General features: G+C 38.8%; 1 protein-coding gene across 1 annotated transcript in view; it reads right to left on the minus strand.

Annotated features, from left to right (window-relative positions):
- LOC134749940 (ceramide synthase 5-like) overlaps positions 1-12,312 on the minus strand; it is a 36,232-nt gene extending 23,920 nt beyond the window's left edge. Inside the window, exons 1-3 of the mRNA XM_063684967.1 lie at positions 12,008-12,312; positions 10,969-11,083; positions 119-340 (exon numbers count right to left, since the gene is read on the minus strand). Coding sequence (XP_063541037.1) covers positions 119-340; positions 10,969-11,083; positions 12,008-12,186 — 516 coding nt within the window. The 5' untranslated portion in view covers positions 12,187-12,312. The remainder of the gene's footprint in view (positions 1-118; positions 341-10,968; positions 11,084-12,007) is intronic.
- Positions 12,313-12,731: the final 419 nt, after the last annotated feature.

Below are 12,731 nucleotides of genomic sequence, written 5' to 3' on the forward strand. Positions count from 1 at the left end.
TTGGTCACCGTGTATAAAACAGTAAGACACACACACACACACACACACATCATAAAACATGTAATACTTATTGAGAAATAAATGAATCTAAATCTAATATAAATCAAATCTTTATTACCTGATGCGGATATCCTATATAAGCATGATCTATGTCCCAGAGCCACTTTTTGTTCCACAGTATAGCTAGCCCGAACACGAAGTTGCAGACATAGAAGGAGCACTTCCAAGCGTTCTCGCAGAACTTGACGAGCGTGGACGGTTTGTCCTGGGACCGACGGAGGCGCCACCAGCGCTCGACCTGCCGCTCTGACATGTCGGTCTGCTTCGCTAGGGCTGACAACTGTTGACAAATTAATATTAAATAAATATTATAAGGGCAATCGGCAAGCTTGGAGGATATAACCAAATGGAGACGCCTTGTCTGTAATTTTCTGTACAAAACAGTCTGCCAATTTTTGCGGGGGAGGGAACGTCAAATGTATACGTAACGTAAAAATAGCCATCACTACATAGTATAAAACAAAGTCGCTTTCCGCTGTCTGTCTGTCCCTATGTATGCTTAGATCTTTAAAACTACGCACCGGATTTTAAAACGGTTTTCACCTATCAATAGAGTAATTCTTAAGGAAGGTTTTAGTGTATAATTTGTAAAGGTTTTGTGTAACCCGTGCGAAGCCGGGGCGGGTCGCTAGTGTCAGATAAACGTCAGTCCATAATGTGTGTGACCATTGGTCGTAGAGTTTTTACTGAGGGGAACGCCTGTTAATGGCTACTCCGTTTGGTTATATCCTCCAAGATTTTGGGTCTAAGGTACTTAGGTAGAAAAATCATTTTTTTTCTTACTTTTAACACGAATTTGCAGTTTTGTCTATGGTATTCACACTAATAAAATTATGAAATTAGGCGAGCTTAAGAACCAGACCTTCTCAAGCGTAGGTATCAGACGACGATATAAATATTGTTGATAATACTTCAATACATAGACAAAAAGAAAACCATAACTCAGGAATAGTGATGGGTCGTTACCAGTAACTTACTCAAAAGTGGGAATATTCCCGGTAATGCTACCAGTAACATTACCCAGATCGGTAACATTGGGTAACTTTGAAAAAATTCTTAGAATTGTATATGCTTTTTTCGTGTTAAATACTTAAGAAAATAATAATGCTATTATTTATAGTCATAAAACAGTCAAGGAATCTCTGAGAGAGTAAATTCCCAATGTTACCGGTAACATTCCCAATATTACCAGGTATTTTTTCAAAGTTACTGGGAACATTACTATCTGGAAATAATGATTAAAATAATGCTTAACTGTATAAAGTAAAAGAAATATGTGTATAAATCAGTTTAATTATTATAATAAACCAATCAACATCTAAATATATAAAAGAAGAAACTGACTGACTGATTGACTGACTGCCTGACTGACATATCAACACACAACCCAAACCGCTGGTTCTAGAGATTCCAAATTTGGCACGTAGGTTTCTTATAAGGTCTAGGGGTGCACTAAGAAATGATTTTTTCAAAATTCACCCCCCAAGGGGGTTAAATGGGGGTTCAAAGTTTGTATGGGGAAACAAGATTAGTTAGACTATTATATTCGAAACTTCACAGGAGTATTCCTAACGATAAATGAATAAACACGTGTTACAGGTTTTTTTGCAAATTCCCCCCTAATAGGGGGAAATGTGGTGACAAAGTCTGAAAATCAACATGGGTATTGTTTCTATGGTTTATCGGGTTGCTAATTAGGAAAACAAGAACGATTTTAAAATCCAACCCAACGTGACGGACGTGAAATACCATCTCCCCTGTTGGGGTGCAATGGGGTTGAAATGTCTAAATATCAATATGGGTGTCGTTTTTATGGTTTTTTTGGACGTTAATTACGAAAATCGCATCGATTTTGAAATTGAATAATGTGCCCATGAAAATTCTTGAAAGTACTCGTATTTGTGCCAAATTGCAATTCAAACGGTCCAGTAGTTTCGGAGCAAATCGGTTGTAACAGACGGACCGACAGACAGCCACACGTGATCCTATAAGGGTTCTAATTTTGCTTTTGAGGTATGGAGACCCGCGTTATCCTAATAGATTTTTAAATTTGTATTTGGTGCCATCTCGATCGTCGTCAATCGGTACCTAGGCGAGTGCGGGCGGCGCGGCGGGACGGACGGGGCGGAAGGAGTAAGTCATCGGGAAACTTCCTGCATCCGTAATGAGTACGTTCAAGGTACTACAAGAAGGTGGTTGTCTATTTGCTTCTTATAAGTTTAGGTTTCCATTCTAAGTAAAATGCAAAACATCGTAAGTACATATATATGTATTCTACCTACGAACCATATACCGTATAAACCATCTTTTGTAAGTCGTTATAAAACCATATTTTCTCCTTCCCCTGCCTCCCCCGCACCCTGTACATTAGACAAAACGACATAGATTCTTAAATCACGCGGGCGAAGCCGCGGGCAAAAGTTAGTTTTGTATAACGTTTCAAGTGGCAAACGTCATTTTTGAGTTGTTGGAATTTCGATTTTATATTAATTAATCAAATTTGAAATTAGAGTAGTTGTAGTAGACTAAGGGATAATAAATGATGATCACAGTTTCATATAAAATACTAGCTTTCGCCCGCGATTTCGTCTGCGTGGAATTAGTAATTTGGGTAGCTTATTTTTAAACAATCAGCTAGATTTATTGTTTCCCCATACAACTTCCACCCCTTTTTACTACCTAAATTTTACCCGCTGAACATTCAGCTTGTGGTAGCCCCCTGGTGGGAGATCAGTGACCCATGGGAAGTCACCTCCCGGTGTTACGTCTTGGAAAATTCAACCTGATTACAGTAAACAGTATCTACTGCACGTTAAGCGTGTGGTAGCTCAGACGTCTGCTTCATCTGGCAGACCTCCAGGTGATCCAGGTCTTGGAGAACTTAACCTGCCTACAGCATACTCTACCAACTTCAGATTAAAGGAGTTTTACCCTCATCAGGTACATCCAGCAGCACTCCGGGTGTTCCAAGTCTTGAGCTATCTCCATCATACACTACCAACGACACGTTGAGCGAGTGTTACCCCTGACCTTTTGTACCCAGTAGCACTCCAGGTGTTCCAGATCTTGAGCTTTTCCCATAACACACTACCAGCGGTACGTTGAGCGAGTGTTACCCCTGATCCGTTGCACCCAGCAGCACTCCAGGTGTTCCAGGTCTTGAGCTTTCCTCAATACACTACCAGCGGTACGTTGAGCGAGTGTTACCCCTGATCCGTTGCACCCAGCAGCACTCCAGGTGTTCCAGGTCTCGAGCTTTCCTCATCATATACAACCAGCGTCACGTTGAGCGAGTGTTACCCCTGACCCTTTGCTCCCAGTAGCACTCCACATTGTCTTGAGCTTTATCCATCGTATACTACCAGCAGCACGTTGAGCGATTGTTACCCCTGACCCGTTGCACTCCAGGTGTTCCAGGTCTTGAGCTGCCTCCATCATACATTACCAGCGGCACTTTGAGTGAGTGTTAGAAGAGTGGAGAAGAGAACAGGATGACTTCGGGAATAAAAACTACTCTACACTACACCCTCCCCAACAATTAAGACTTCTACATATCAAATTTCATCTAAATCGGTTTTATTGGGTTCCATACAAATTTCCACTCCCCTTTTCACCCCCTTTAGGGTTGATTTCTAGGGTAAAACCTATCCTATGTCCCTCACGCAAAATAGGCGCAATAGTAAGACGTCGAGTTGCGGAAACCAAGCCCGCGAATATCTATCCTATGTCCTTCCCCAGGACTCAAATTATCTCCATACCAAACTTCATCTAAATCGGTTCAGCGGTTATTGATTCCCCATACAAATGTCAACTCCCCTTTCCATCCCCTTAAGGGGTGAGTTCTGGGATAAAAAAGTATCCTATGTCCTTCCCCGGTACTCACTATCTGTATACCAAATTTATAAAATTGATCCCATAGCTCTTATGTCAGCGAATTAAGAACTATGGGACATATTTTTGAGTATGTTGTACTAAAAAAATAAGTTTTGAACCTTATTTTATCTCATTTAAGTCATCACTATCGTCAGTTTCGTATGTTACCGGCTTTTGGGAATGTTACTGGTAACATTGGTAACTTACTAGTAACATTCCCAAATGGAAACTTACTGGTAGCGGGAATGTTACCGCTGCCCATCACTACTCAGGAACTAACAAATAAATTGTTCGAGATAAACTAATAACTGCCCTTCCCGGGATCCGATTCCAGCTGGGGGCTTCGTAGGCAGTGTATATTAATTGTCAACGCTTTGAGTATAACATTTGACTAATACATACATCAAAAACAGAATTCAGGGTCTCCTCTCCGGCAAGCTCGGTTCTCCATACAAACGTAGTTCCGCTCTCATTTTAAAACGACTAGCTAGATTGCTCTGAAACTTTGTACTTACAATAGGATAAGGTATATCTAAGTGTAATTAGTTTATATAGAGATATCATAGAAAAATAGAGCGAATTTAAGTTTTTCATACAAAACTTGCTTTTGCTCTATTTCGTTTGTTTTATAAACTGGAGCTATCTAATTTCAGATCTAGATATACCTCATGTCATTGTATGTGCAAAGTTTCATTACAATCCAACACGTAGTTTTAAAATGAGAGCGGAACTACGTTTGCATGGGAAGGTGCAATTCGGCGGAGCTTGCCGGGGACTTAAAGAAGTAGAAGATTTGAACATGCTTATTAGGGTCTAGCAAGAAAACTAAGTAACTAATTGGTATAATGAGAATGAAACCATAGCCACTAGGCGACGTTCGTGTCTCATTATCACTAATTCCTATTTTCCCACGATCAATCATAATAATTTATCTATTAGTAAATATACTTTATACGCGAACTAGACATTCTTTCTTATAAATATTATCATCGGAATATAATCGAAAAAACATCTTTATCAAACTTATCAAACATGTAATAATATTACTTCAGATAACTTCGACCCACTTCCAAATGGATATCAAAGAACGAAATGCAAATAATGTAAAATCTATGTCAAAACGCGTGCATATAACGGGAAGTAGGACAAACAAATAGATGGTTAAATCTATAATTACAATAATATTAACTCTGGACATAAAAGATACATTAAAACAGAAACTATGCAAGTTAATGTAAACACAAACAATCTATTATCCGACGAAACGACGAAACAATTGAATCCTATAAAAATAAAAAATCCTAAAGACCGACTTCTCTAAAACCTTAGGATAGGTTCGTTTTTAGAGCTCCGTACCTACCTATTTCGTACCCGGAGTGTGCTAAACGAATGACCATCATGAATGACCCTGGGTCAGCCGCATTCGAGGGAAGTCAATACTGTCAATCTGGTTTAATTTGGCAGGCATTCAGACGTACTCTATGAGTAATCACAGTTGAAACCGTACACAATCATCTTAAGCGAAAGTTGCATAGATTTACGGATTGAGGGCTGCAGTTTTTGAAGCCCTGAAATTCATGTCTATAGTTAAATATAGGTACTACTCTTGTTTAAAAATTTATAGACGCTTAACAAACGAATTCGTGTTTCAAAACAACCCGATGTGTGATAATTTATCAGCACGAATATTTTCATCTCCCGTATCGGAGCTGGAGGCCTAGTCAAGATGCCAATAGTTGATAGAAAATGACAATCGAAAGTTGAATGATGTATGGTGTATGGAAATAGTCACGTGACTTTTCTTGGCATTGTCGTCGATGTACATGTACGATTGTCATCTTAGCTAGGCCTCCAGACATTTAAACTTTTAAAAGCATCGTGAATGATATGGAAATAGTCACGTGACTTTTAACATATGTCGTCGATGTACATGTACGATTGTCATCTTAGCTAGGCCTACAGACATTTAAACTTATAAAAGCATCGTGAAACAAATGAATGGGCATCCTACGTCCGTTTCTACGAGTGTACGCCAGCGACACGCCCTTGACACACCGATCGCCATTCACAAGGTATTCTAACTGACAGTCGCGTCTCTTATAGATTATAGACTACGATAAGACCTGTTTAAACGACCTACTTTATTTAACAGACTTTTAAACTTATAATTGCATCGTGAAACAAATTAATGGGCGTCATACGTCCGTCCTACGACAATGTACGCCCGCGACACGCCCTGGACACACCGGTCATTCACAAGATATTGTAACAGACTCCGATAGTTTTACGATTTATTCGGTTAGATACATATATAGACAATGAACGTTTATCTACACACATATCATAACCCTCTATGATGCATAATATTGTCTTACCGTTATAGTTACCGCGATAGTTACTCATGAAATAAAACTATGAAAACGGATTATATCGCGTATATTGAATTTATAATACATCCCGACGTTTCGAACTCTTTACAGCGTTCGTGGTCAACGGGTGACTGAAGAGTTCGAAACGTCGGGATGTATTATAAATTCAATATACGCGATATAATCCGTTTTCATAGTTTTACCTCTATGATGCGTTTAAATATCGCAAATTTCGGGCAGCATACAGAGAAATACTCATGTCCACTCATCTCTGCGTCAGTAGGAAAAAGAGGCAGAACTGAGGTAACTGAGCCTGTTTTTTTAGATTTTAAAATGTAGGGATATCTGTCGCACCAACATGTGTGGCACCGCACAACGAGAAACTAATGAATGGGCAACCTACGTCCGTTCTAAGACAATGTGCCTGCGACAAGCCCTTGACACGCTGTTCGCCATTTGAAAGATATTATTGTAAATGTCTACTTAATACATAGAGGCTGTTTCTGAACGCAACCATTTATATGACCGAATGGTTTTATTCCTGTATCCATTCACCGATTCACTCACTCTCTTTTTTCTCAACAACCCCCATGATTAACATCGCTGTGTTCATTTAATGTTTTAGTATAAATACATAGTGGCTTTCAATCATCCACCAACAGAGGCCGATACTAGGATTTGTGCTAGCTTACTAGTACTGTAACTTGAGCAGGCGAGAAGCCTAGGTTGTTTTTTATATTAAAGTCTGTCGGGAAAACTCATCGGGAAAGGAGCTCATTTAACACTTCACATCTCACCAAGGGGCAGCGACCGACGACCTTATAAGAAAATACTTACGTGGACTGTCCACTGAAACATCGAGACACTTGCATATAATTTATTGCAACTTCTTAAAACATTTCATTGTGGGTGCAATGTTTTAAGTCGTACCAGTGTATATGGCTATCTCCGCCCACATCAACCCACAGTGTCGTAAATACGTAAATTGCTCTTCGCTTTCACAACAATTGCTCGTTTTTGCTTTGGCTACATCTAGGTCCTAGATTCTAGAACATCTAAACACTAATATCGCTTATATAATGTGTTGTTTTCGGGACTGATCATACGTAGGCCAATGGTGACCTTATTTTCAGCAATAATTAACGGTATGTTCACAGAAATTTGGCTATATAGGTACTTTTCGAAATAATGAAGTTACAAACTGAAATAGATATTAGAACATATTATGACAAGTTACACCGGTCGTGGTCGGTCGGTACGGTACGTAATAGTATAGTTTAGCTGTGAAAAGGTAAAAGACTAAACAAAGAGACCTTTGCACTTATTTATAATATTAAGTACGAATGTCACCGTTTTCATTGTATTTGAGTATTAGGTATACTTTAAAATCAGCAGAGCAATGACCTACATTTACTTGACTTGGTCGTGTAGTGGCTTAGAAAATAACATAATAGCCAGTGCTATTATGTTATTTTCTAAGCCACTGATAAACACTTTACTACATCACAACGAAGGTACATTTCTTGCCAGAGAAAATACAACATAGTGAATCATGAGTGGTTTCCTTGCTACCGATCGGACGGGTGCCGAAACAAACATAGGATATTATATACTAGCTTTTGCCCGCGACTTCGTCCGCGTGGAGCTCGTTTATATCGTCGCTCGTGTACCTGCATACAAACTACCACCCCCCTTTTCACACCCGTAAAGGATGATTCCTGGGATAAAAACTATCCTATGTCCTTCCCCGGGTCTCAAACTATCTCCACAGGGCGGACACGCTATACAAGTATACATCAAAAATCACTTGCGTTTCTATGTGTGAACGGCATGTCTGTACACGCGTCATAGTGTGAGTAAATTTCTTAAAAATAGTACTGAGAGTACGCCAGAAGTCCGCCAGATTTCTGTCGCGGGGCGAGGTAATTCGAGTCGGGGCGGGGCGGTGCGTGGCCGTTCTGTATGATAATACTATTACTTATTCTGTGCTATCTCTATACCAAATTTCATTCAAATCCGTTCAGCGGTTTAAGCGCGAAGTGGTAACAGAGACAGACAGACAGACACACTTTCGCATTTATAATATTAGTATGGATTATGTAGAATCTAGAACGATGTTTAATGTTGTGTTCGAAGTTCGAACTCCACTAAACGTTCTATTCTAGGAACCCTGATTCGATTGAGAAACCTATAAACATTGTGAGCTACTAAACTGAGAATTAGCTTTAAATTATTTCTAGTGATACAATGATATGCATTTAGCTTCTATCTAAGACAAAATGAATATAGGTATACCCAATAAATACATAGGTCGTACGCTTGTACAGTCAATCACTGTTTCGGCTTACCAATATGAGGCATTTTCTATGAAAAGGGACCTTATTGTCGATGGCGCTTACGCCGCACAGCGTCGCGCGGCATTATATTTATATCGGAGCAGTTTATAATGGCGTAAGCGCCATCGACAATAAGGTCCCTTTTTATAGAAAATACCACTTATCATCCGTAAGTATGTAGATCTTAGGCTGTATAATACATATGTATTTGTAAAATGATTGTCAGCGTCTAAAACGCAAGGAAGAAAGTTGCCGAGCAAGTTTGAAAAAAAAAAAAACCGGACAAGTGCGAGTCGGACTCGCCCACCGAGGGTTCCGTACTTTTTAGTATTTGTTGTTATAGCGGCAACAGAAATACATCATCTGTGAAAATGTCAACTGCCTAGCTATCACGGTTCACGAGATACAGCCTGGTGACAGACAGACGGACAGCGGAGTCTTAGTAATAGGGTCCCGTTTTTACCCTTTGGGTACGGAACCCTAAAAAGCCTACTCAATAATAAAAGCCGATTAAACAGATGTCATTTCATTACTTTAACATCAAAATTAATTATGCAAACATGTTGCACTGATTATAATTTATAATATTATACAATTAAAATGACATTGCCTTTTTATCTATCAAGGTTTAAGAAAATGCACCGTAACACAAAGCATTATGAGTTACCTTCGTTTGTATAGGAATTGTAAATATAAACAAAAGAATGCATTGGTCATGTCGTGCATAACGTGATTCTAAAACAAATACGACGCAATTTGAATCGAATGTTTATCGCTTTAAGGTTGCTTTTGCAGTGTCATAGTTTAACCTAGGTCAGAAGTAATCATGGCAAGTAAAATAATGCATTTTAATTTAAACCTTTATGGCGGTTATTAAGCTGACTGCACATATTTGTCTGTCGTAACACAACACAGCTGTTGTGACAGATATCGGTTTCATACATTTAATATGGTTGCGTTCACATTTCTCTGATGCATTAGGCATCTGCAGGCAAATGTGAACCCGGCTTTACACTAGGTGCGACTCGCACGTCGCTCTGACGTGCGAGCGGAATGTCGCTATACTACGCGCATCGCGTTGTCACCCTCAAACATCGGAGCGACGTGCGAATCGCATCCAGTGTGATATAACCGCCTATGATTACGTTTTACTTAAGGTCGATTTTGCTGTTGTGAGTACCTAATCACAGAATGTCATTAGGTTATCGATCATGCGAGGTTGATAGTACATAGTTGATTTATTAATGGTAGGTTACCTGTACTATTTGTGGTATTTTCTATAAAGAGGGACCTTGTTGTCGATGGCGCTTACGCCATTATAAATGATGCTCCGATATAAATACAATGCCACGCAACGCTGTGCGGCGTAAGCGCCATCGACAATAAGGTCCCTTTTCATAGAAAATGCCCCATTTGATTGCTTTTAGCACCTGGACCAAGAGCTGACCATGACCACCGCCCACCGAGGGTGTCGTAATTTTTAGGGTTCCGTACCCAAAGGGTAAACACGGGACCCCATTACTAAGAGTCCGCTATCTGTCTGTCTGTCCGTCTGTCACCAGGCTGTATCTTATCAACCATGATAGCTAGACAGTTGATATTTTCACAGATGATGTATTTCTGTTGCTGCTATAACAACAAATAATAAAAACGACGGATAAGGATGGAAACATCCGATACAACATTCAAGCGTCCATTGAGAAACTTATTACTGGACAACCCATTATATTCAATAAGTGATTTTTTTAACATAACTGTATAATCTATAATCGCATTATTATTTAATAAGCAGGCAGGCAGTTATGGCAACTGATATGGCCTGTATCCAGTAATCATAAAGATATATAGTTATCATGAACGAGTATTAGATGTAGTGTTAGTTCATTTTGAATCTTATTCCAATTACCATAGTCGTAATTCATTAACCGGTTAAAGCAATCCAACTATTTTTTTTATACAGGTAAGTAGCACACGCCGTTTTACTTAACAATAGACAAAGGGTAAGCCGGGGCTCGTTTGAAATCAAAAGACTATACTATATTGTGGCTGCCTGAGATACATGATAAATTAACCTACTCGTTATTAGACAGATGTATTACCTTTTTCATAGCAGGGTTGGCCCTATAGGCGGCTTCCAGTTTAGGGTTGGGTGCAGCTTTCTTATTATCCAACTATTTTTTTATACAGGTAAGTAGCACACGCCGTTTTACTTAACAATAGACAAAGGGTAAGCCGTTCGGGGCTCGTTTGAAATCAAAAGACTATACTATATTGTGGCTGCCTGAGATACATGATAAATTAACCTACTCATTATTAGACAGATGTATTACCTTTTTCAAAGCAGGATTGGCCCTATAGGCGGCTTCCAGTTTAGGGTTGGGTGCAGCTTTCTTATTTCTACCATCCTTAATGCCTAGTGACTTGCCAAATGGTGCAAACACATATCTGAAATAACATAAAATTATTATAATTTTAATTGAGTTGTATTTGAACGTCTTCTTGGTGTGTCTGTATCTAAACTATAAAAAATTAAAATTAAATTCATTTATTTTGGACAATAAGGAATCCATATAACACATACATAACCTCGCCTGAAACACAGGGAATCCTAGTTCAGGCCCATGTAAACCGTCACTATTTTTAAAGTCTTCGTTATATACGAATGTATGCAATACATGTTTTAAATAAATTAGGTTTATGTGTATACACAATCTTATCTTCCAATTTATGTGTTTTTAATTCTGTTAGTTAGTGCTTTTGATGAGTTGATTACCATGTTATAACCCAGCATTTAATAATTACTGCTAAACAGTATTTCCTTAGACACAAAATATATTCTTTAAATATGGTAAAATCTAGGGGCAACCTGATCAGATGTTATCCTTACAACTTATTATAGTATAGGTATATAAAAAACTTCACTGGAGCGAATGTCTATGAAAATGTAAACTATGATTCGTTTTAATATGTTTTAACCGGCAACTTAAAAATAAGTTGTTGTCTTTAGAGTTTCCTTGACTGCATGCAGATGTTTTTAGTATAATATGCAAAGCAGAGTTATGAATCTAGTAAAGTATGACCTAAACAGAATACGAAGTCATAATTTAATAATGTAAAAATGGCAATTTTAGCAATTTAAATCTCTGGATTATAGGCTTATCTCTTTACATTTAACATTTTCAAGTTGTTTAATTTTACAACAGGTCGAATTTTAATTTCAACTCCGTTGCCACTTACACAGGAAACATTTAGAGCTAACTTCCTTTCTAACTAATTTCGCGTTATCAATGTGTCATTCATTTTTTGTTTAACACCGAACCAAGCTACCGCACTTATAGAAAACTAGGTTAAAAATAAACCGGTACTTACTTTTCTAAAACGAAGCGTAGCGCTATAAACACCAGGGCCATGGGTATCGGAAGGAAAACATGCCGATGATCGGTGTAGGTAACCGTTTTGTCTGGGCCGGGCGCTATATCTGCCCACGTAGTGTTGGGCGGCAACCACACATCTTCGTTCCAAAAAGCATCCAAAAACGGGCGAAGCATCGCGAACTTATTATAACAGAACACTTGTTTTCACTCCGGAAGGTTTGTATGATTGATAATTTGCGGTAATGATATGCGGGCCAAACGACACGCGACGCGATGGAGTAGGGACTGAGAATTGAATTGACAGTTCATTGACTTTTTTGACACATGAAGTAAGGACGCTTGACATAAGAATTCGATATTTTTTTTAACAATTATGGCCTGGATGCGAGTCCTTTAAGCCAAAGAATTTGACGTTTCAGAGGCGTTTTTTATGTTTTGTTAACAAGCATTTCTATACGTTTATTGTACTTGCGTGTTGCGCATGTAGCTGAAGCAACTATTGCTCAATATAATATTTGCACAAGCACAGTGTGCAAACACAATAACTCCAGTCTAGCTTAGTCTAGGGATGCTATCCGCCTGGGTATTCTTTCTCTCGGATGTCCCAAGTCCCAATGTGGGTGGCTCGGGTGGGAATTCGAAAATTATTCGGGAAAACGAGTAATCGTAGTCCTTAATTTTTTTTGTAAAAATAAACATTTGTTCAGCTCGCAGGCACT

The sequence above is a fragment of the Cydia strobilella genome, chromosome 19, assembly GCF_947568885.1.
Source record: "Cydia strobilella chromosome 19, ilCydStro3.1, whole genome shotgun sequence".
Classification (NCBI taxonomy): domain Eukaryota; kingdom Metazoa; phylum Arthropoda; class Insecta; order Lepidoptera; family Tortricidae; genus Cydia; species Cydia strobilella.